This window comes from Aquarana catesbeiana, linkage group LG01, assembly GCF_042186555.1.
Source record: "Aquarana catesbeiana isolate 2022-GZ linkage group LG01, ASM4218655v1, whole genome shotgun sequence".
In the NCBI taxonomy this organism is placed as follows: Eukaryota; Metazoa; Chordata; class Amphibia; order Anura; family Ranidae; genus Aquarana; species Aquarana catesbeiana.
In genome coordinates, this window is record NC_133324.1 from 923,856,827 (window position 1) to 923,883,429 (window position 26,603).

Here is a 26,603-nt window from a genome sequence, read left to right on the forward strand (position 1 = left end):
GGTCTATAATTTGTGTACCTGTCACTTTCCAACCTCACATTATTGAAGAGATCCCATCAGAAATAAAATAAGAAATCTGCCATTGTTGACTTGTTTCTAAAAGGTTGGAGGTTTTGGGGCTTTCATTCACATCCTTGCTTTGCTATTTACAGCTGAACTACAGACAGATATAAAAGATAAAACAGCCTCTTACAATAGCTAGAACGCTTTATAAAAGTATATAAAAAAAAAAAACACCAATACATCCATACACCTACACACAGTTAGGACATATGCAGGTGTGTAAAACTGCAAGACACATTAAAATGATTCTAAAGGCTCAAGGATTTTTAACTTCATGCATTCTATGCATGAAGGTGGTAAACACACCCCTGTGCAGCATCCTGTTGTGGGAATTTTATGAGGATGTATTTTAATGTGTATTGTCATAGTGTCTCCCAGTGTTAGTTCTCCCGCAACCCGCTCTAAAGAGCTGACTGGGGCAGACTGACGCTGGTTGAGATCCGTTTGGTAGTGGAAAACTTCCTGAGGTTGGAGAGAAGTGTTTGCAGATTGAGGATATGTCCGCCAGCAAAGGGCCCCTGTGCGAAGCACAGAACGATCGTCTGGTGGGGGGGGGGGGGATATGTTCGCTCTGCAAAGACATTATCGGTTTAGCGGATATGCGCTGGTGTCACCCCTGTGTGTCTAATCAACATAGTTAGGGTGCCATGGCGTACACCAGCAGATAATCTCCCAGCAGCAGGAACGGTAGTATAGTCCGGGTATGTGTTGTTCTCAGAACGCAGAATAAGGATTCACGATTAAACGGTAAAAACGGGAGTTTTTGAACTGTTGTGGTCGGGATCAGCGTTCATAATCTCAGGCTTCCTGTGATCATGACAGACAGGGGGCTGGAGATCGTACACGCTGCCCCCGCCCAGACACGCCCATAGGACTCCTCATTGTTAATTGGTTGTTGTATAACCCCTCCTGTTTGAGGGAATGCCTGTGCTTGATTGGTCGAATGTGAAACCATGAGGCTCTATTGTTTATATGAACAAAGTTGGCTCCCGGGAAGGGATCAGGGCAGACAAAGGAGTAATGGAGCCAAGATGGTGAATATCTCTGTTTACTGGGGAAATTCGGGAGACATGGATTAAGATCCCAGATGCATTATACTGAAAGGGCGTGTATTAGTGCAGGTGAGATTGATTACGTATAGTGTATAGCGAAATCTCCATGTCAATCCCCCCCAGCCCCCCCCCCCCCCCCCCAATACTTACCCAAGTCCCATTTCAATCCAGCGGCGTGCACAAGCGCCTCAGCTATCCAGGGACTCTGCCTCCTCATTGGAGGAAACAGCAACAAAAGTCATTGGCTCCCGCTGCCGTCAATCACAGCCATTGAGTCAATCACAGGAGATAGAGGGTGGGGACGAGCCAAGGGTCTGTGTGTGAATAGAGACACAGAGCAGCAGCTCAGGATTGAGACTGCAATGGGCGCCCCCATTGCAAGCTGCTTGCTCTAGGGGGGGCACTCGGCAGGAGGGAGGGGCCAGGAGCGCCAGCGAAGGACACGAGTAGAGGAGGATCAGGGCCGCTACACAGAGAAGGTAAGTATAACATGGTATTTATTAAAAATAAAAAAAATGTGCCACAAGTAGAAAAGTCACGTTACAGTTAACTGGTTCACTTCTTAAAAAAAAAAAAAGAAAGTAGAAGCAGCACAGAGAGCACAGTTGCACTGCAGTGAAAGGAACTTGCTGACAAGAGGAGAGAGCGGTGTGACAGAAGAGGAGAGAGCGGTGTGACAGAAGAGGAGAGAGCGGTGCGACAGAAGAGGAGAGAGCGGTGCGACAGAAGAGGAGAGAGCGGTGCGACAGAAGAGGAGAGAGCGGTGCGACAGAAGAGGAGAGAGCGGTGCGACAGAAGAGGAGAGAGCGGTGCGACAGAAGAGGAGAGAGCGGTGCGACAGAAGAGGAGAGAGCGGTGCGACAGAAGAGGAGAGAGCGGTGCGACAGAAGAGGAGAGAGCGGTGCGACAGAAGAGGAGAGAGCGGTGCGACAGAAGAGGAGAGAGCGGTGCGACAGAAGAGGAGAGAGCGGTGCGACAGAAGAGGAGAGAGCGGTGCGACAGAAGAGGAGAGAGCGGTGCGACAGAAGAGGAGAGAGCGGTGCGACAGAAGAGGAGAGAGCGGTGCGACAGAAGAGGAGAGAGCGGTGCGACAGAAGAGGAGAGAGCGGTGCGACAGAAGAGGAGAGAGCGGTGTGACAGAATGATGAACTCATCAGTCTGCTACTTCTCCAATTGGGGTACTTCACACAGTACTGATGAATAAAAATCAAACACTCCCATCAGGAAAAAGAAACGAGAGGATGGGCTGCATAGCCCTTGCGTGTTTTAGTGCACACACACGCATTTTAATCAAGTGAGATGTACTCGCATATATGCAAGTAATTGTGCGTATGTGTGTGTATATAAATACCGACCAGCAAGGCTACAGTCTTTTTTTTTCACTGATCTATACGCAGCGCAATTTCTGGGCGTGTGTGTACAGGCTCTTAGAAAACAGTAGTCTGCATTTAAGGCCCATTCCCACCAGAACGCGGTGCAGGAAACCAGCATACTGTGTGTGTTTTCAATACTATGTTCATTATAACTGGGTGTGCAATCTGCTGAGGGTGTCAATGTATTCCTAACAACACTCCGAACACAGATTGCAAACGCAGTACGTCTGCCTGCACTGGATCACATGGTACCAGAGTACTAAGCGATCTGGTTGCCGAGTGTTTATAAGTAACTCGTGTGCTAATTTTGGTGTAACACAGTGCTATTTCAGTCCATTCAAATGAATGGGCTGAAAGTTGCAACGCACTGAATTGCACCACCATACCAGCAAACGGTTACTGAAGTGCAGGAAGAGCCCCCTTAAAAAGCCCCCCAATTTGTTGCTTTGCAGCCTGAAATGAAGACAGACACAGTTTTTGATTTATCAAGCTGTATTTACTAGTGCAACTTATAGAATCCAAGTGAAAGATATAACACCAACATGTAAGAAACAAATTAAAAATCAATCAAAAACAGATTCACCGAGTTGGAATAAGGATCACCCCCTTGTGTCAGCTATTGGTTGAACCACCTTTTGCTTTAATTCCAGCCTTTAGTTTGTTGGGATATGTCTCTACTAACTTTGCACATCTAGACTTTTCAATATTTGCCCACTCTTCTTTGCAGAACTGCTCAAGTTCAATTAAATTTGATGTTGACCGTTTGTGGACTGCAGTCTTCAAGTAATTTAAAAGATGTTCAATGGGCTTTAAGTCTGGGCTCTGACTAGGCCATGCAAGGATATTCACCTTTTTCTCCTTACACCACTGTGTGGTCATTTTTGCTGTGTGCTTTGGGTCATTGTCATGCTGGAAGGTAAACCTTCTTCCCATTGACAACTTCCTGGCACAAGGCAGCAGATTTTCCTCAAAAATTGGTATTTTGCCCCATCCATTATTCTTCTATCCTGACAAGTGCTCCAGTCCCTGCTACAGAGAACCACCCCCCCCCCCCCATACTAGGATATTAGCCCTCCATGCTTTACTGTAGGATTGGTGTTATTTGGATGGATTTCCGCCAGACATATCGTTTGGTGTTGAGGCCAAATAATAAAATTTTAGTCTCATCTGACCATAACATCTTTTTCCATTTGGCCTCAGAATCTTCAAGGTGCATTTTGGCAAAGCTCAGAGTGGCTTTTCTTTTGGCGATCTTGCAAACAGTGCCTTGTCACCCATAGTTGATTGTTTGCTTCAGTTGCTCAACCAGGGGCTGAAATGCTCTAGGAAAGCTCTTTTCATGCTAAGCTAATCAAAATGACCACACCTGATCACAGCTGGAAGTCAAATGGCTTTGTGTGCCATTCAGAAGGTGATTGGGTACACCTGATTAAGTCATTTTTCCAACTCAGTGATTCCGTTTTATTTTTTTCTGACATGTTGGCATTATATCATTCACTTGGGATGTAGTTGCATTAAGTAAATACAGCTAGATAAATCAAAAACTGTATCCGTCTTCATTTCAGGCTGCAAAGCAACAAAATGTGATTTTAAAAGGGGGAATTCTTTTCTATATCCACTGTATATGTTACACCCCAAATACGGGTGTAATATGTTACTACAGTTAAAAGGTGAACTTACCCTTTAACTCTTGAAGCTTTGTTGGGTGGCAGCTTCCTAAAGGGGCTAGCAAACTTATCTACTAGATTTTTGTTTGGCTTCCACAATAGAAATTGTTTTATGTTGGAAGAAGTCTGCTGTCCCACTAGAGCAAATTTAATTGGATCATGACCAATGATAACATAGCAAGCATATTAAATAAACCGCAAACCAAATTTGAACTAATATGGAACCCGTGGATTTAATACAACTTCTCTATATGAAATCTTATAGCTTCCCCCCTTCCTATTTCTTGCCCTCTTTCTCTGTCAAGTGTCCTACTGTCCCTCATCTTGAGGGAAGACTCCTCTACTGCCAGCCAATGGCCCATGTAGATCATGGACAGAGTTGTACTTTGAAAGTGTGAAATGATCATGTGGCTTTTCAGCCTCCCAACTAAATTTTTAATAAATGCAGAGACTACTACTAGCAAACTTTATAACAAGCCCACAGCTGCTATTAATTACCATGGCTCATGGTATGTGTCAAGCCAGCCATAAATGGATAGAAATACGGGCGGTTCAGCAAGGACCGGCTGAGATTCGATTCATGGATTGGCACAGGCTGATTGTACCCAGATCGATTGATCAAATTAACTTGGGTACAACCAGCTTGTCGGATTTATTACATTAGATTACTATTAGTAATCATTGAGTTCTGCCAGCTACCCTGCCAAAAGAACACTATAGTGCTGCCAGAGGCTGGAGATGGGGATGGGGGGGGGTGTGAGAGTGATTTCCTTTCCTTCAACCCGTGGTGGAAGCAAAGAAAATTGAGTCATCTACGGGCTGCTTTAGGCTGGCCATACAATTTACAATTTGAATCTATAATAATACAGCACTGTGCAAAGAGGATGGCAAAAGCATGAAAGCACTGTTTCAAGATTCTATACTTACTCTAAATTTACCTGCCTGCAGTTTTCTTTGAAATGTAAGCACAGCTCAGTTTACATTCTGGCACAGCGCTTGTGTGCCAGGATGACCAATGATGACAGCCACAGCACAGCACCCGGAAGAAGCCGGGTAGAAAAAGCAGATGCCTAGAAGGGATGTCGGACTGCTGAAGGATAGGATAAGTATCACAGAGTTTTGCTCTCCTATAAGTTTGGGTCAAAGGATGGCATGCAGCAGCTTCAATATGTGTTGGTCAAAAGGAATCTTTTACAAGTAGGCAAACGGCTCCAGCATACGATATGCCTGCAGTTTCCTGGACTACTTGTTCCAGCAGTGTACAACCATATGGACATGGACCATCATTCTCTTATGTGTGACACACAAACTACAAATAAAAGAAACACTTTTTTAGTAAAAGAAAAGAAGGGCCAAAACTCAGGCTATTGTTACCATGCGTCTTCCTGTCCCAGTGATGACCAGACTCATTTATCATCCCACTGACAAGTAAGCCAAGATGAAAACTGCCAAATGGTCAACAGCAGCAAGAAAAAAAAAAGTCAGCAGCTACAAATACTGTAGCTGTCGCCTTATAATATAAGGACACTCACCTGTCCAGGGAGCCTGCGATGTCAGCCCCCCAAGCTGATCCATCCATCAGCTGCGGGTGCAGGCATTGTAAGAAAGGGAAAATGGCAGGGAATGCTTCCTGAATGGTTATAGATGAGAAACTCAAGTGCCAATACGAATAATAGTGAAACCCAAAAAACAAAATTCAGCTGCAGCAATTCTAATGTGCTCTAATACCACATATAAGAAAGCTGAATAATTGAATAATAGTGCGCTAGAACCTATAAAACTGTTCCACAGCGATAAATAAATAAAACAACCACATATTATGAATTGAGAATTTCCCTTGAGAAAGTCACGTGACCTGTGACGCAACGCATCGGGAGGAGCCGGTGACGACACTTCTGGGTGTTTGTTATGCTGAACACGCTGGATGTGCAGTGAGGAGGCAAGCTTCGTTCTTACGCCGATCATTCAATATGCGGTATACATTACGGCAAATGTGAGTGATTACTTTATACGGTGAGTGTTTACTTTTTACTTTTAAGAGGAGGCAATCAGTGTATTAGCAATCTTGTTATGTTAATTGTTTTGAGAATCAACTTATCCTGGAGAGGCTGGATTGCTTTTGGAAATGTCCAGGAGAACTGTTTGCACTGTGTCCCAGGATCGGAATTCATAGAGGCTGACCATCATAAGGATTTTGTGTCAAAGCTCCTGGAAGGTGGATTTTGTGTCAAAACTCCTGGAAGGTGTTTTGAGGTGGTGGTGACTTTCCATATGCACTTTTTTCATTTTTGGTTCATATTTGGTTCTTTTATGATCACGGTCTAAGGACTCTATTACAGAATTTACATATCAGAGGCTTTTGCGATAATCAGATGTGCATGGACAATTCATTATATGGGGTTGTTGTTTTATTTATCACTGTGTAACAGTTTTATAGGTTTCTAGCACACTAATAATCAATTATTCAGCTTTCTGAATGGTCCCGTCTATATTCTGGGACACACACAGGTCCCAGAAGGAGAAGGGCTGGATACAACCGTGGAAGTGACATACCTTGCCGCAGCAACGTAGGATGGAAGTCCCAAAGAAAAAAATACAAAAATAGTTTGAGACAGAGTTCTCTTTTCGCCTGGAACTCAACTTTAACAGAAGTCTTTTCAGGACTATCCAAAAATTAAATACAAACAAACCAAAAAATTCTAGGCCTTCATTGGCAGGACATCCATAATACATAGCACCTGAGTACAGACAATAGAACAGGATACATAGCCAAACCGAGTTGCACAGCACCAGAAAGAGTCATTGGCCAGAAAGCCTCTTTGTGGCAGCAAGGTTCAACCTCATCCACCAGCAGACAATTATACTGTTATAATTAGTGGAATATTCATTACTGTATTCTTGTTTCTGGTTTATTTCTCAGAAAGCATTGCAGAGGATCAGGGTGACTGTCAAGCAACTAGAAGCTTAGTAATAGGCATCACCCACGCTTCTCCCAGTGCAGGTTTCCTTTATACGAATCACCCATTGACCCGTATCTCTTAAAAAATCCTAATAAGACAGATTGTCGCTAACATCAAAGTGCCAATAAAAGATGACAACTCAAAGAAGATAGTAATTACTTAGCTCTTTCATTACCTACACTGCAGTAGTGAAGAAAAATTGTTGCCTGAAGCCTGTTCAGAAACAGACACTTTCAGGAGTATTGATCTGCGGGTCCCCACATACACTCAGTGGTTGTCTTCTTTGCTGACCCCCCAGGTCACTACAAGACAGATAAATGACGAAGGGGGGGCTGTGGGAGAGAACACCGAGCGCAACAGGGGACCCAGAGAACAACATTTCTAAGTGTCTGAAGAGACTGCAGGCCATAGTTTCTTTATGAGAGGTATTTACTAACTTCTTTGTAGGGACATCTTTTATTGTCCCTTTGATTTTAGTGATGGTTATTTTAAAGCAACTGTCACCACCTAAAATAAAAAAAAGTTAGAAAATGTTCCCTGTAAAAAACAAAACAAAAATGCAATGCTCGTCTGTCCTGTTCCCATCAATCTTTGTAGTCTTGAAACACTACAATCGGTAAACAATCTTCAGCATCTAACACCCCTTCTGTGTGTTGGATGCCTCACTACTAAATGCTGCTGCGCCAAACAAAAGCCACCAAGTCGCTGCAAGTAGTAGAGGACCAAACACCCAGTAGGGATTTCTTCAGCATCTGATATCCAGCGCCTCTCGCTCTGCCGCCACTCCACCCCCACTGTTTTTACCAGCAACTACAGGCTGTCAAAACGGCAGCCGGCAATTACTTTGCATTACACAGCAGATCGGCTGTCAAAATGCAATAGCTTCTGTGTAAAATGTCACTGCCAGATAGTTGGCAAGTGTCATTGAGTAAATACAATCTAACAATGTATTGTTTCACTGCATTCATTATTTCTTTCATATGTAGAGCAAAGGGTCTGACCCGGATCTGCATATGAACTCAGTTAAAGAAAAGTGAGGTTATCATTCATTAAAGTATAACTAAAAGGCAAAACTTTTTTTTTTTTTTAGTTTTGGATAGAGTGAAGACGGATTAGAAGACCTGTTTTTATTGTTGTCAGTGTCCCTTTTAAAGGGGTTGTCTTTTTTTGTTTGTTTTTAAACAAACATGTCATACTTACCTCCTCTGTGCAAGGGTTTTGCACATAGTGGCCCCGATCCTCCTCTTCTGGGGTTCCCCAGCAACACTCCTAGCTCCTCCCCGCATCGAGTGCCCCAGCAGAGAAGCTCTTTCCCTGGGGGAACTCGTGCGGGCGCGCTCCCATGTCCTGCTGCTGTGTCCATTGACACAGGGTTCAGGTAAATAAAAGGGGGGCTCTGGGGGGGCTGCGGCATCACAGGAGGTTTTTCATTTTAATACATAGAATTCATTAAAGCGGAGTTCCACACAAAAATGGAACTTCCGCTTTTCGGAACCCTCCCCCCCTCCGGTGTCACATTTGGCACCTTTCAGGGGGGAGGGGGGTGCAGATACCTGTCTAAGACAGGTATTTGCACCCACTTCCGGCATAGACTCCCATGGGAGTCTATGCCTCTTCCTGTCCCTCCACGCTGTCTCCTGGGAAACACACAGCTCCCAGGAGATAGCGGGGACCAGTTACGATGCGCAGCGCGACTTGCGCATGCGCAGTAGGAAACCGGGAAGTGAAGCCGCAACGCTTCACTTCCTGATTCCCTCACCTAGGATGGCGGCGGCAGCTGCCGAGAACCGAGCGGGTTCTCGGCTTCGCCTGCCGACATCGCTGGACCCTGGGACAGGTAAGTGGCCATTTATTAAATGTCAGCAGCTGCAGTATTTGTAGCTGCTGGCTTTTAATATTTTTTTTTTTGGCGGTTTAGGTGGACTCCCTCTTTAAGGTGAAAAACCTTTAGAGTTTACAACCCCTTTAAGGAGATTCACCCTCTTTTTCCTGTTTACGATTATCATTGAAAGTAAAAAGTTAACAAAAACGCCAAATTTGGGGTTGTAATCAGAAAAGTAATAGATGGGAAATCTTCCAATGGGGACATTAGTTCTGGTGACTTGGGGCCCCCCCCAAAGTGATTCCCTTAATTTACAGGGATTTTCTTTCATTTCACGTTTTGCCTATGGGACAGGAAGTGAAGGTAAATCTCCCCAATGGGACATAGATGGCATAAAAAAAAAAAAAAAAAATCTGACAGGGGTTATAACTCTCACCTAATCTATCCAAAAAATAAAATACTTTTGCCCATAGTTCTACTTTAACCCTAATAAGCATTAGTTAAAGCGGAGTTCCAGTCATTAAACAAATTTAAATACAAAGAATAATCTTTGGAAAAAATTCCCTCATAATCTGTCTCTTCCTCTCCCCGGCGCCTGACGTCATTTCCCTCGGCGCCCGTGCTCGCTAGTGCTCCTGGGAGATGCTTGTCATCATTTCCCAGGAGTCAGTGAGCAGCGCCGAGGGCTTCATTGCCATCACAACGGGGGCGGGCACTTCCACCAACGCCCGTTGTGATGGCAACGCTGTGCCGTACATACAGCGCATGCGCGAGAACGGGCAGTGCATGCTGGTCGCTCAGCTGCACCAGAGCCCGGAAAATAGTGCTTGTGGGCTTCACATGCCCACAAGCAAGATGGAAATTAGCCAGAACAAGGAATAAAAAATATCCTGCTCAAATAAATAGGGCAATTGAGCAGCGATTAAAAAGATAAACGTGAGTGTTAGTAATAAGTTCTTTAAAATTAATAAATTCATCCAAAAAAAAAATTTTTTCACAGTTGGAACTCCGCTTTAAAGTAGAATCCCAGCCTACACCTAACTAGCCTTAAAACTGTCCCCTTCACCATCCAGACACCTATGCAAACCATCACCAAATCACCAACTACAACTAAGTTATCGCAGAATAAAGAGGCCCACAGTGGAAAAGTAAAAACTACTCTGATCCATAAGGAATATACAGTCATGACAGCTGAAGTAGTTAAGCCTATGTTCACACTACTGCAATGCGATGTACTGCGAATTTAGTCCGTTTTTTTGTCCTGTGTGAGGTGTGAATTTGCCTTGCAGTTTGAGTTGGACAGGTGTGAATTTATCGCGATTTTCAGGAGGCAGATAGTGAACAATTCGCAGCGATGTGAACAGTGTGCTGCAAGTTCAGTTGAAGCCTATTTAGATAAAATTCACATCGCACCTGCAGTCAACACGCACAGGACCCTTTTTTCTTGCACCAAATTCGCAAAGCATAGATGTGAACCAAAGCCATAGAATACTATGCTTTTTATGTGACCTACGAATCTGTGTGTTACTAAACGCATCAAACCCGCTGTAAAATTTGGATCAGTGTGATCCCAAGCTTAAGAGAGTAATTTCATTTTCAAGTTCCAAAAAGTAACCACAATACGTTTTTTTCTGTGGGCGATGCAGTTGTTTGTAAAAGCAAGCTGAGCCAATTATCCACTAGATTGCTTTTACAGGCGGCGGAGGGGAGCCACTTCCCTCCTGCCACCCTCCAGTGCCTTTCCAGGCTCTCCCATCCCACCTGGGAGCCTGACACTGAAGCAGGGAGGTATCGCCGGCTTACCATAGAGGTGATCGGGGACCAAATCTTCCTTTTGTAAGTTCACCTTTTGTAAGATGTTATGTTACACCCATATTCATAACATGTTCCTGTACCACCATACACCCCCCCCCCTCACATTGCAATGGCGGTGCGTCCATAAAGGGTGCAGTAGCGCCGCCTCATCTCTCCTGGCACCGCTCTAACACCATAGATAGATTCATGCATTGCATGAATCTATGGTCGCCGCTGACACCCCCTATTCAGGTGTCCGGCCCCTTTTCGGGCGCCTGAATTACAGCGACGGGGGTGTTTTTTGGAAGCACCTGATTAGAGCTATAGGCTCTAATAGGCGCCCAATAAGGTGAACAGCGGCGCAATGCTGTGCATTCGCTGTTCACTCAGCTGTGTGTTAGCAAACCGAAGGAATTCAGTTTGCTAACACTGAACCACCTCTCAGCCAATCAGGTGCTCGGGTGTGTTACCCGTCACCTGATTGGCTGAAATGTCAGGCGCTGTGATTGGACACCTGATAGAGAGGACGGAAGAAGACATCGAGGAGCGTGCAGGACACCGCCGCTGACACACTACGAGACAGGTAAGTGCTGAGCGATGCACACTGGCAGCATTTGATGGGGCACAGTGGCGGCAATTGATGGGCCCACTGGTAGCATTTGATGGGGCACAGTAGCGGCAATTGATGGGCACACTGGTAGCATTGGATGGGGCACAGTGGCGGCGCTTGATTTTTTTTTTTTCAGTTTATTTGCGCGCCCCCCAAAAATTTTGAGCACCAACTGCCCCATTGCGACAGCAAGCGGGGGATCTCCTTCCCCCTGTGTTCTGTGAATGTGAAAACTACAAGTATCAACAGCTTTTGCAGTTGACGGCTTGTTGTTCTCAATGAACTACCAGGGTGCTGTTAAGCGCTCTAAGTAGTTCTTAAGGTATTCTAGGCAGAGTGTAACTGCCTGCCTGTGCGCTGATCATGGGTGCAGGGGTCTCAAACTGGCGGCCCTCCAGATGTTGTAAAACTACAAGTCCCATTGCAAGGCTGACAGTTACAAGCATGACTCCCACAGACAGAGGCATGACGGGACTTGTAGTTTTGCAGCAGCTGGAGGGCCACCAGTTTGAGACCCTGCATAGTAAAAAAAAAAAATAAATAAATAAATAATAATAATAATAATAATAATAATAATAATAATAATAATAAATGCACATTTTTATTTACCTGCAAAAAGGTGCATTTTCTTTTTTTATCCCTTAAAAAACGTAAGCGACGAGTATTTATCCAGCATGTATACAAGTCATTTTTGACATGTAAAAAGCATCTGATCACACCAATCTTAATGTGATCAGATGCTTTTTAGGCAATAGAAGAGATCTCTCCATAAAAAGGACCCGACACTGCTTATTGTTTTCACACAAGGTATGTTAACATTGCTTGTGAAAGCAATAAAAACAAAAATGAAAGACAGTATAAAAAATAAGTGAAAATGAGAGTAAAATTAAAAAAAAAAAAAAAAAAAAAAAAAAAAAAAATCACACACGTTGGTCTCATACGCATACGTAAATGACAATTGCACCACATGTGTTAGGAGTGAGAGCAATAATTCTAGCACCAGACCTCCTGTGTAAACTGGTAACTTGTAAGGCTTTTAAAACATCGCTGATTATTAAATACCCGTAGTTTAGCGCCATTCCACAAGTGTGCATAATTTTAAAACGCAACATGTTCGGTATCTATTTACTCATCATAACACAATCTTTTATATGTTACCAAAACAATGGGTATTATATTGTGCTTGGGTACATTAAGATTAAAGAGTACGGTATTTTTTCCCCCCAAAAAACAAGGTGCAAATAGGTGTGACATGAGAAAACATTCTAAAACCCAACATTTTGGGGGTTCGGAATAATTTTCTAGCAAAAAAAGTGGATTTTTACATTTAAACAAAGCTGAAGGGAAGTTTCACCGGGAGCCAGGTGCAAAAATGGAAACCCAGGAAGCCTAAAAAACACCAAACTCAGGCCGCTGCACTCAGACTCAAAAGACCAGAAGAGAATAAAAACAACTCAGGGAGCGCTGATCCAAAGAGTGGTAAAGATGTTGAAGAGGACAACTGTGTTTACCATAAAAGATGATTTGCAAATGTGATTGATGAAAAAAAGTCTAAAAAGATAGTCAAGCCGTGTAGGCAACATCGGTATTCAGCCAGTTTGAAATGAATGCCCTGTGGATATCTACACTCTCAGTGGCTGTAACATTCACTCAAAAACCTGTGGGATGGATGGATAGTTGGATGGATGGTTGTCCCACCTCCACCGCTGCTAGGAGTAGGATGCTGTGGGCACTCTAGGAATCCGGAGCTGCCCGTGGACATCTATCCAGATGTGAAAGCCCGGGATCGTGGCCAGATATCCAGGGGAGGGGGGACAGTTCATAAACCCAAGGTCTCTGGATCAAGGGAGCCCTGAAGAAAGGGTTAACCCCCGAAACATGTAGTCCCACATGGTTCAAGCCCAGTAACATTTTGAAGTCTTGTCCGTGTTCCTCTCTCCTCCTTCTGTCCCTGTGTTACATGACTCATCGCCAGTTGGTTGGAGCCCACCCGTGTCTGGAGCATTGGACGCGGCTGGTCAGGAGCTCTGGTCTCCGGAGACCAGGAAGTTGTGGTATCCCCTGCTTTACTTGGTTTGTTCACCAGCATTGCCCCATTGCTCGGATCATCTGCAAACGGAGCCGACCGTGTCCTACTTCCCCCTGGGCTCCCATGATCCAGAGACCTTGGGCTCATGAACTGTCCCCCCCTCCCCTGGCGTTCCCTGGATATCTGGCCACAATCCTGGGCTTTCACATCTGGATAGATGTCCATTGGCACCTCCGAATTCCTAGAGTGCCCACAGCATCCTATTCCTAGCAGCAGTGGAGGTGGGGCAACCATCCATCCTAAGGGCTTTTGAGTGAATGTTACAGCCACTGTGAGTGTAGATGTCCACAGGGCATTCATTTCAAACGGTTTGGCTGATTACCATTATTGCCTACACGGCTTGACTATCTTTTTAGACTTTATCAATCACATTTGCAAATAAACTTTTATGGTGAACACAGTTGTCATCTTCAACATCTTTATCACTCTTTGGATCAGCGCTCCCTGAACTGTTTTTAAAAAGCATAAGGAGAGGCCTGGTCTTAAAGTGGTTAAATGTCTTCCCTGGAAGAGTCCTTACCATCAGCACCTCCAGGGAGAAACTGGAATTGTAACTAGATATAATCTCTCTCCCCTTGCATCGAGCTTATTTTTCTAGCAAAAACCTGACCTATGCAATATACAGGGTCGCTGGTATAATTTCCCTGTTTCTTTCTGTGAATTTCTGTTCATTAACATAATGTAATTATGCAGCCAGAGCTCCTAATGGCCTAAAAGCTAATGAATGCTACTGGAAGGTCAACACACTCCTCATTCCTGCATTGGTAGAGAAGTTTAAGCGGTTTGTGGTCATGAGTAATATAATCAAATGGACTGGCAATTAACAGTCTTTCACACAAGACTTCTAATGCTGTATGTGAATATACACTCACTGGCCACTTTATTAGGTACACCTTGCTAGTACTGGGTTGGACCCCCTTTTGCCTTCAGAACTGCCCTAATTCTTTATGGCATGGATTCAACAAGGTGTTGGAAACATTCCTCAGAGATTTTGGTCCATATTGACAAGATAGGACCACCACATCCCAAAGGTGCTCTATTGGATTGAGATCTGGTGAGTGTGGAGGCCATTGGAGTACAGTGACCTCATTGTCCAGTGGTGAGATGATTGGAGCTTTGTGGCATGGTGCATTATCCTGCTGGAAGAAGCCATCAGAAGATGAGTACATTGTAGTCATAAAGGGATGGACATGGTCAGCAACAATACTCAGGTAGGCCGTGGCATTTAAATGATGCTCAGGGGGGAGGGGAGATGGGAAGAAGGAGAACGTGGGAAGAAGGAGAACGTGGGAAGAAGGAGAACGTGGGAAGAAGGAGAACGTGGGAAGAAGGAGAACGTGGGAAGAAGGAGAACGTGGGAAGAAGGAGAACGTGGGAAGAAGGAGAACGTGGGAAGAAGGAAAAGGGGAGAAGAGGAAGGGGAGAAGAGGAAGGGACAGAGAGACCAGATTCTAACAGGACACCCAGTGCACAACAACAATTGATGTAAAATAAACTTACACAGCAATAAGAGAAGAGAAAAAATATATACTGTTGTTATGACACCTGTGAGTAACTAGCGTTGTTCAATGATAATTTCCTTGTTGTTACAGAATTCTCATATTATCATTGAACAACGCTAGTTACTTCCAGGTGTCATAACAACAGTATATGTTTTTTCTCTTCTCTTATTGCTGTGTGAGTTTATTTTACATCAATTGTTGTTGTGCACTGTGTCCCTGGGTGTCCTGTTAGAATCGGGTCTCTCTGTCCCTTCCTCTTCTCCAGCCTCCCCTTCCTCCTCTTTCTCTTCTTTCCTCCTTTCCTCCCATTTCTTTTTCATTCTTCTTCCTTCTCTCTTTTTTTCTCCCCCCCCTCTTTTCTTTCTTCTTCCTTCACTTCCATGCAGTTTTCCCCCCCTCCCTTACCCCTTTTCCCCCTCCCCATTTCCCCTCTCTTTCCCTCCCCCCTCCCCAATTTTTAATTCCCTTTCTTCCCTCCTAATTCTTCTTTCCTCTCTCTCTTCATTGCTTTTCCTTCTGTTCCACCACTGTACACAGTGTCATTTACCTTTTAGCAGCACACCCTCACTGTGGTGGTGTTTAAACCAACGCAGAATATTCATATTTGCATATTTTTTAATCACTCGTAGCCCGTCCTATAAGCCCCCCGTGTCTGCCCCCAGGGGGAACACCCAGATTGGGTGTCTCAATATTGCTGTCTTTCACTTTGTTGGTGAGTTTGTGCTATACAATGTATTAACACTCCAATACGTTCACTATTACTTTGTTATCTTACTATATTTTGGATGTAATTTTTATTATCTACCTTTTCCAGATGTTAAAATTGGACGCCTCCTGAGGAAGCAGCATTGGCCGCGAAACTGTTGAGGCCTAACGTCCATTATCACATCACAGTGTCTCGACCTACTCTTGGGGGCTTCACCAAGTATTGTTTTAATATTTGTGCAACTATGTCTTTTGTAAACAACCCTGATGTTGTGTTTGTTTGTATAACAATGTTTGTAAATTAAAATAAATTAAAAAATTTTTACCAAAGATCAACTATCCTTTTGGGTACCGGAATAGTCCAATATTCTTCCTTTGGGGAGGTAGGGCTTTGTTGGAGTAGCCCTTATCACATTCTCCCCACTCCTTCTAATATACATTCAATAGAGACATCTGGTTCCACCAGAGGTCCGGCCTACAATGTGCTCTACATTAATGATGTCCCCTCAACCACTGAGAGATATACAAAGCTGCCAAGTGTGGATGGTAGATACCTAAAAGTGAAAAGGTTACAAAATTGCCATGTAGGACTATAGAGTCCTTCTAAATTATTTCCAATAATAAAATGCTAAGTTTAGTTAAAATCAAAACCATAAAAATCAGCACAAGGAACATAAAACGTATTATAATGTGTCCCTTGTGCAGATTCTCCATTTAGGTGAAAGCTTTCCCTGTCCTATCCTTCCAGGCACAGCAATCTTTCAGCATGGCAAGGGGGCAATACAATTGAAAGGACTGTCAGAAGCTCTCATCAGGATAACCTATGCCCGCCCTTTCCTGCCAGATCCACCATTCACAGAAGCCGTACTACAGCTGACACAGGATCTCTGAATGGTGTATGGGTGGATGATAGCTCCGCCACCTCCATTCATAGATCATATTTTATTCATAGAAGCTGTACTGTGGCTTCTATGAATGGTGGATCTGGACGGAAAGGATGGACACAGTCAGGGTTCGGTTTATGAGACAGGTAATGCAGAGCTATGCTGGGAAGCTACTGGATGTAAGCGGCAGTCATGGAGCCAAGCTGGAACACAAGCCGAGTGGATGCAGCAGAAGACTTCCTGATAAGGCTCAGCTGATGACGTCAGTGGGCGTGGCTGCGCATTTCAGGGCTTTCCATTGGCTTGACAAAGGGGCGTCTATTGCCCCAAATGCATAGCCACGGATGCCAGCATGCTGACATCATCAGCCGAGATAATTCCAGGCAGCCAAGCCTTATCAGGAAATTTTCTGCAGCATCCACTCAGCTTGTGTTCCAGCTTGGCTCCATGACTGCCGCTTACATCCAGTAGCTTCCCGGCAGAGCTCTACATAACCGGCCACCTCCATGCCAAACTCTGCTATTCCCAGCTGCTTCCCAGACGAACTCTGCATGGAGATTATGTTAGATATGCCTCCTGTTTAAGTTTTAATTACAGTGGTACCTTGGATTATGAGCATAATTCGTTCCAGAAGAATGTGTGTAATCTAAAGCACTCGTATATCAAAACGAGTTTCTCCATAGGAAATAATGCAAACTCAGATAATCTGTTCCAGTGGCACTGCTAGCGTTTGCAGTATCGCATGCAACCAGAGGTGGGGGGTGCTGGAGACATTCGGATGCACTTGGGAACTGAGTGTTTCCAAGCGGCTCCAAATGCCACCAAGTGTCACCGGCACCCCCTGCACCTCTGGTGAAATGCGGTACTGCACACCTCAGAGGCTGGAATCCTGCTCGTTTTGCGAGACAAGGCTCTCAAACCGAGTCGGGATTTTTAAAAAACAATAGCACGTATTGTGAAGCGCTCGTAAACCGCGTTACTCGCAATCCGAGGTATTAATGTACATTAAGCGGAGTTCTACACAAAAATGGCACTTCCACTTTTCAGGAACCCTCCCCCCCTCCGGTGTCACATTTGGCACCTTTCAGGGGGAAGGGGGGGTGCAGATACCTCTGTAATACAGGTATTTGCACCCACTTCCAGGCATAGACCCCCGGGGGGGGGTCCACACCACTTCCTGTCCCCCCCCCCCCCCGCTGTCTGCTGGGAGACACACGGGTCCCAGAGACGGCAGGGACCATTCGATTTGTGCAGCACGACTCGAGCAAGTGCAGTAGGGAACCAAGAAGTGAAGCTGCAAGGCTTCACTTCCGTGAGTCCCCTACCGAAGATGGCGGCGGCAGCATACGAGGACCGAGGGATGGTTCGGCCTCGGGTGCCGACATCGCGGGCGCCCTGGACAGGTAAGTGTCCTTATTTTAAAAAAGTCAGCAGCTGCAGTATTTGTAGCTGCTGACATAAAAAAAAAAAAAAAAATTTGTCGGACCTCTGCTTTAATAAATGGCTACACTTAGATGGCGGTGCTCTCTCTTTTATTCATTATCTGTGCACTAGATTAAGCGGTTGTATGCCCGTAAACGAAAAAAACAAAACAAAAAAAAAAAAAACCTGTAAGGCAAAGGCATAATGAGCTAGTATGCACCACATGTCCAATCAGAGTGGGAGCGTGTCACAGAGGTCACAAGCCTCAGACACAGAAGTCACGAACAATGTACAGGTACGTTGTTTCGCGCAGCCCTGCCACAGTATATAGTTAAAAAGAGGTTACCGTAAAAAAAAAAAAAAAAAATAATTGATCCTGTGCCTTTAAAGCATGTTATACAGCACAGTGCTTCTGCTGTGTAATTTGTCTTTCTATAATCTAAAATACCTGGCTGATCCTGCCCTCTCCTCTGATGAGGTGGCACTGATAGGCTAAGGTGACACTGATGAAGAGGCACTGATGGGAACTGTTAGGTTTGCACTGATAAGCAGTGCCCTGATTATCAGTGTACATGTCCCTTTTAGAGAAGCCAAGTATCGGCTCTCTTCTTCTCTCCTCATGCTGTCAGCATGAAAGTAGGGCCGATAACCAGCATCTTTTTTACATCTGTGATTGGACACAGCTGATCATGTGGTAAAGAGCCGCTGATTGGGGACAAAGGGGAGGATACTATTAACGTAGCCAAAAAAACAGACTTTATAGGCATGGAAACAATGGAGAAGTGAAAATAATATATTCAAAACATTTACTGAAAAAAGTACAAAATATAAACACAATATTCAAAAAGAGATAAAAAACATGAAAGCTGATACTAGTACAGTGAGCCCTTGTGCGTCTACGTGTTTCGCCGTGAGGCTTCTTCAGGATACGATCAAGGTTCAAAGGCGTAACAAAAGAGAAACAGAGAACAAGTCTCACTGTCTTTAATTTGGTAGGCCTCGTGTACGGGGGGTTTGAATGTAAATCTTTTATATCCTTAAACACATATCTAAAGCAAGGGCCCGTGTGTGTCTTATATCCAAAGAGAGAGAGACCATCAGGACAATAGTGCTGAGGTATCCGGCATCACATAAAAGCAGTAAGCCTTAATAAGGTTAAGCACTGCTGGCAGGCATGTAATACAGCCTTTACTGGTATGCAATACGTGGAAAATAGCGATATACAGGTATGCCCCTGTGAGACGGCTGGGTGCTGTACTAGAGATTGGCTCTTTACCTCGATCTGTGACCAGCAGTGTCCTCCAGGCGCTGATCACAGAGTGCGCCGCCCACATCCCGCAGCGGGCGCAATCACGGGAGGCTGTCATATGATGGCCTCCCAGAGATAGCCGGCCGCGCTGTAGCCATCACTCGGCTATAGTGCGGTCAGCAAGTGGTTAAGGAACTTACTTTTTCTCCCACAAAAATTGACTGATTACAATGAGCAACAGCATTTTTTTTTTTTGCTTCTTTCAAACCATCCCCTCAACTTCTCAAAACTGCCTAATAAATAAAAAATATTCTTCTCAGGTTTCCAAAGACTGCATAAGAAGATATTTACTTCCATTACATCTTGTGGCTCAGCAAAGGCCAGTCTCCATTCTCCCATTCCATATTGTATTCAAGACTACAGATGAGATGAGATTCCCAGCCATAGATAAATTTCTCTTCATCTATTCAGAGCACACATTTTCCTTGTAATGAATACTGATCAGGGAGCGCACACACCGGACCGCAGCGTCTGAGTGACGGGATCGCAGCGGGTGGCCAGTAAGAGGGGAGGCAGCAATTAAATAAAAAAATGTTAGACTCTGTGACTATTACCTTCCTTCTATCAGCCAGGTGCACTTTGTTTTATATTTATAATTCCCGGGTCCGTCTGTCACAAAACCGCTCGGTCCCGTTAACCTGGAAACAAAAAGAAAAAAAAAAAACAAGTTAGGTGTCTGCAACAAATCTTCAGTCACAATTCAGCGTCTGATCTGTGGTTTGGCCAGATCCACACAGCCACCTGCAATCCTGACCTGTGTTCTGTCCTACTGGGAGACCACCTTCCAATGTCACATTCCACAAAATACAAACACGCTATAGAACTTAATAATGGGCGCTGCACACATGCTCAGCTCTGCTATAGAAGATTTTGACATTTTAACATGGATGGTCTGTACAACGGATATCTTGCTGGATCAGGGACAGGTAAGTATTAGGCTGCCAGAGGGGGTTCGTTGGGGTTAGTCAAATACAGAGTAAAAAGATAAAATAAAAAAATTAATTAATTAATTTAAAAAAAAGACGAAATCACCATTAAAAAAAGGGGACTAAAGTGGAGTTCCAGTATAAAAAAAAAAAAAAAAAAATTAAAGCAGCAGCTACAAATAATGTAGCTGCTGACTTTTAATATAAGGACACTTACCTGTCCTGGGATCCCGCGATGTCAGCTCCTCAAAGCCGATTGGCCAGCGGCTCTGGGTGCAGACGCCTGCATTGCGACTAAGGGAAACAGGCAGTGAAGCCATTAGGCCGGGGGGGGGGGGGGGGGGAAGCTCTAATGTTCAAGACCTAGATTCATTTTAGGCTGGAACTCCGCTTTAACAGTAGTGCATACAAACACAAAATGTCCAAATTTTCAGTAAAATATTTAACTGAATTGAACAAAACAGATACTAAACCTATCATCAAGACTGAAAACTGAATGCGCCCGTGACATGGCGACACTCCACGATACCCAGAATTGTTCATAGGAATGCTTAAATAGCCTTCACAGGTCATAAACGATGGCCCTAGAATTATTCCTTACGTTGCGGCGACACCAAACATGGGCGATACCATACATGGGCGACACTAAACATGGGCGATACCATACATGGGCGACACTAAACATGGGCCACCCCATACATGGGCGACACCATACACGGGCAATACCCAACATGTGTTGCATAAACGTTTGATTTTTTCAGTCAGTCTATACTTATGATGGTACCAATGTTAAATTAAAAGCGACACAACTGAAGTCATATAGGAGGATTATTAAAAGCAGAATTTTGCCCATAACGTGATAAAAAATAACGTTCTTCAGCAAGGAACATACATTCCACATTAATAATTTTGCTACCAAAATTATTGTGTACTGTAAATTGCCTCCAGCTTTGCTCCCGTTTCTTCTTGCTGGAGGCTGCCATTTTGCTGAAGCCCAGAGCCCCTGAACAGCAGTAAATTATAAAGCTGAACTAAACCCATCAATTTAAAAGTTAAAAAAAAACAGTTATATCACTGTATTGGCAGGCATGCGAACGGTCACATTGGCTTGTGTCCTCAACCAAACGGTCAAGCCATCAAATGGCTGGTATGATAACTTTTCACGTGAGCAGCACTATGTGGATCAAAAAGAAGCATCTCTTGCTTGGCTGTAAAGTATAGGAGGGTTTAAATCCGCTTTAAGGCTGTCAGCAGGTCGGCCTCTACAAACTCGTCAACGCTTTTAAAAACACTTAAAAATGGAGAGCAACTCAGCATGTGCAGAGCAGGGTGAGGCCGTGTATTATTGTATTATAAACAGTATAGACACTTATTTTTAATGTTTTACAGAGCTATACCTGCAAAAGGGGCCAACCTTTAGTTATCTAGCAGGACTTCATTGTTTGTTTTGACTAAAGCTTCACTTTAAAGCGGAACTTCAGTCATCTTTTCATCTTTCTATCTATTAAATCTTCTGCTCTTGTTGTTTTAACTTTGGATAGTAAAACATTTTTTTTCTGCCAGTAAATACCTTATACAGCCCACTTCCTGTTTGCCTTGGAAAAAACCTAGACTTATGGCATCATGCACAGCTCTCTCTCTCACTCTGGTGACAGTTTGCCAGGAAGGGAGGGGGGGGGGGGGGGGAGTCATAAGAGGGCCAATGAGAGCTGCAGAGCTGGAGGTGTGTGTCTGTGTAAATCCAGGAAGTGAACAGGCAGCAGCTTCAGCTGCCCACAATTAAAATGGTTGCAGTCAGACTCAGTGGAGGGAGATTTGTGCAGCATATTTGGCAAGTACAGAATCACAGTATATATAAAATAATATGCAAAGTGGTTGGAGGGAAGCTTCAAAATGGCAAATATGTTTTTATTACAAATTATGTGAGCAGACTGCAGTTCCTCTTTAAGATGTAATTAAACCCAAAATGTTTAATTGGATAGATTTAAGTGATGTCAAAGGTTTCTAGTGAATGGAAATTATGCACTCAGTTATATCACTAAGCAGCACAGTGGTGTATTGGTTAGCACTTGAACCTAGCAGCACTAGGGTTGTTGGTTCAAATCCCAACCGCCACACTGGTTCAAATCCCAACCGCCACACTGGTTCAAATCCCAACCGCCACACTGGTTCAAATCCCAACCGCCACACTGGTTCAAATCCCAACCGCCACACTGGTTCAAATCCCAACCGCCACACTGGTTCAAATCCCAACCGCCACACTGGTTCAAATCCCAACCGCCACACTGGTTCAAATCCCAACCGCCACACTGGTTCAAATCCCAACCACAACACTACCTGCCTGGAATTTGCATGTTCTCCCTGTACCTTAGATTGTAAGCCCCTTGGGGGCAGGGACTGATGTGAATGTACAATATATTATGTAAAGCGCTGAGTAAATTGACAGCGGTATAAAAGTACCTGTAATAAATAAATCCAAAGTGAACAGACAGAATGCATTCCCAGTCAAATCTCTGATCTGTACGGGTTGGATAGGCTGTATTATTAGGGATGTCACTGGTCTGTACTGCTTGGATCGGCAGCATTCTCAATGGCAGATACTTTTGAATAGGTGGCTTACAATTTAGTTTATAAAAGGTGACAAAAGTAGTGAGCAGGTATTGCTTGAGGGCTACATTTAAAATACTAAACACAAATGGTGCACAATCATGAGCTTAGTGAACAAATACAAAAGTTCTGTGTAATTAATTAAAATTAATGGGGACACACCCCATGATGGAAGTTCCCGCAGGAAAGAAATTCCCTTCAAAACAAAAAAAAAATTCAGTTGCGTAAAACCATAAGAAGCTTATATCGGGAATAAATGTCTCAAAAGAAAACAGTGAAACATGAGTCACTAACAAGTAAAACAAAAAAGTCACAAAGAAAAACAAATGGAACAAGTACGAATTATAAGTTATTAAGATTGTGAAATGAAACGGATGATGATCTAACCCTCTTGTATTAAATTGTGTTTTAACTGCACCGTACGCCTTTATTTTGTAAAATGCTGGGCAAACACTAGCGCTATATAAATCCTGTATAATAATTATTATAAAAACGCAAAATAGTTTTAACCACTTGCCAACTGCCGCACGCCGATGTACGTCCTAAGTTTGCCGGCGCATATCGTTGTTATGGCAGCAGCTAGCTGCCATAACCCCGGTATCCCCGCTTTCGTGCGGTGGTCGGCTTTCAGATAAAAGTGGTCTCTGCGGCAGATTCGCAGCGAGATCACTTTTAATCGGTGGCGGGAGAGGGCCCCTCCCGCCGCGATCCGGTGCCCTCCACCGCTTACCGGAGCCGTCGGTAGCGGCGGAGGCGATCGCGTCTGTCCCCTTGTTGTGCCTGGAGGCGAGTGAGGGGGAAGATGGCGCCCACTCGTCTCCATGACACTGCAGGGCGGAAGCGATGTCAAAACGTCACTTCCGCCCATACGTCCTAAAAGGCACATTTTTTTCAATGTCATTTTTTTAAAAGGACTTTTTTTTTTATTGCATTTTAGTGTAAATATGAGATCTGAGGTGTTTTTGACCCCAGATCTCATATTTAAGAGGTCCTGTCATGCTTTTTTCTATTACAAGGAATGTTTACATTCCTTGTAATGGAATAAAAGTGACTTTTTTTTTGAACAGTGTAAAAATAAATAAAAATGTAAAATAAATAAGAAAATAAAAAAAATAAAAATTTTTTTAAACCCCCCATCCCGACGAGCTCTCGCGCAGAAGCGAACACATACGTGAGTAGCGCCCGCATGTTAAAACGGTGGTCAAACCACACATGTAAAGTATCGCTGCAATCGTTAGAGCGAGAGCAATAATTCTAGCCCTAGACCTCCTCTAACGCAAAACATGCAACCTGTAGAATTTTTTAAACATCGCCTATGGAGATTTTTGAGGGTAAAAGTTTAACACCATTACACGAGCGGGCGCAATTTTGAAGCGTGACATGTTGGGTATCAATTTACTCGGCGTAACATTATCTTTCGCAATATTAAAAAAATTGGGCTAACTTTACTGTTGTCTTATTTTTTTATTCAAAAAAGTGAATTTTTTCCAAAAAAAGCACGCTTGTAAGACCGCTGCTCAAATAAGGTGTGAAAAGTATTGCAATGACCGCCATTTTATTCTCTAGGGTGTGAGAAAAAAAACAATATATAAATGTTTGGGGGTTCTAAGTAATTTTCTAGCAAAAAAACCTGTTTTAAACATGTAAACACCTAAATTCCAAAACGAGGCTGGGCCTTAAGTGGTTAAACTATCCATATAATCTCAGGGCCACGAAAGCCAATTCACTTACAAAAGGTAACTAATATTGTATAGTCAATTACAGTGGGGGGGAGATGTCAATTACAGCGGGGGGGGGAAGAGGACGTGGATATTACAGCGGGGGGGGGGGGTGACGTGGATATTACAGCGGGGGGGGGGTGACGTGGATATTACAGCGGGGGGGGGGGGGTGACGTGGATATTAGAGCGGTGGGGGGATGACGTGGATATTAGAGCGGTGGGGGGAGATGACGTGGATATTAGAGCGGTGGGGGGGGAGATGACGTGGATATTAGAGCGGTGGGGGGAGATGACGTGGATATTAGAGCGGTGGGGGGGAGATGACGTGGATATTAGAGCGGTGGGGGGAGATGACGTGGATATTAGAGCGGTGGGGGGGAGATGACGTGGATATTAGAGCGGTGGGGGGAGATGACGTGGACATTAGAGCGGGGGGGAGATGACTGTGGACATTAGAGCGGGGGGAGATGACGTGGACATTAGAGCGGGGGGGAGATGACGTGGACATCAGAGCGGGGGGGAGATGACGTGGACATCAGAGCGGGGGGGAGATGACGTGGACATTAGAGCGGGGGGGAGATGACGTGGACATTAGAGCGGGGGGGAGATGACGTGGACATTAGAGCGGGGGGGAGATGACGTGGACATTAGAGCGGGGGGGAGATGACGTGGACATTACAGTGGGGGGGGAGATGACGTGGACATTACAGTGGGGGAGATGACGTGGACATTACAGTGGGGGGGATGACGTGGACATTACAGTGGGGGGAGATGTGGACATTACAGTGGGGGGGGAGGAGATGTGGACATTACAGTGGGGGGGAGGAGATGTGGACATTACAGTGGGGGGAGGAGATGTGGACATTACAGTGGGGGGAGGAGATGTGGACATTACAGTGGGGGGAGGAGATGTGGACATTACAGTGGGGGGAGGAGATGTGGGACATTACAGTGGGGGGAGGAGATGTGGACATTACAGTGGGGGGGAGGAGATGTGGACATTACAGTGGGGGGAGGAGATGTGGACATTACAGTGGGAGGGAGGAGATGTGGACATTACAGTGGGGGGAGGAGATGTGGACATTACAGTGGGGGGAGGAGATGTGGACATTACAGTGGGGGGAGGAGATGTGGACATTACAGTGGGGGGAGGAGATGTGGACATTACAGTGGGGGGAGGAGATGTGGACATTACAGTGGGGGGAGATGTGGACATTACAGTGGGGGGAGATGTGGACATTACAGTGGGGGGAGATGTGGACATTACAGTGGGGGGAGATTGTGGACATTACAGTGAGGACTATATGGTGGTGGAATTTTCACAGGTTTTTGTAAATTCATTTTTTTTTTTTTGTTGATCCGAAAATGATCCGATCCGTGACTCCTGACCCAAGGAACGATCTGAACCGTGAGTTTTTTGATCCGTTGCACCCCTAGTAATCGTTTGTGTTCCTTATAAATCCAATGTTACGCATTGTCCCCTCTTGAACCTTTAAGCTTCCATCTTCAGTTTGGGCAGCTAAAGCCCAGTTGGATTTTCTTCCGGGATGCCCGGAGTTGGGCTTTAAGTCATATCCATTGCTACAAATTAAGACCAGTACATGACCAAAGGCAACCGCTATATGTGGACCAAACTGAGGAGAAGGCCAAGCAAACTTCTACAATCAATAAATGAAAAAGGTTTTCCATGCTAAAAGATTAGTAATGCTGTATATTATTATTATTATTATTATACAGGATTTATATAGCGCCAACAGTTTACGCTGCGCTTTACTTGAGGGTAAGACAGTACAAATACAATACACTTTAGTACAGTAGGAATCGGAGGACCCTGCTCCTTAGAGCTTACAATCTAAGAGGTTTATAACAGGCATTCAGCCAAGGGTGTGTTTGCTGCTACCACAGAGATAAAAAAAAAAAAAAAAGGTTGTATGAATCAGCCAAAAGAAGGAAGTATAATGTAAATTTGCTTGGGGTAGAAATTGATTTAAACAGTTATAATAACTGTATAACGCAGTTTCCTCAAGTTAAGGGTCAGCCTTTAGGCATGCATACGCTAACTCAAAGCACTGTGTAGAATTAAAATAGAAATGCTTTA

General features: G+C 44.3%; 1 protein-coding gene across 1 annotated transcript in view; it reads right to left on the minus strand.

Moving 5' to 3' along the window:
• Positions 1-26,603, minus strand: part of ATRN (attractin) — a gene marked incomplete in the record, with an annotated part of 355,064 nt that overhangs the window by 275,527 nt on the left and 52,934 nt on the right. Inside the window, 1 exon segment of the mRNA XM_073611025.1 lies at positions 19,807-19,890. Within this exon segment, the coding sequence (XP_073467126.1) occupies positions 19,807-19,890 (84 nt within the window).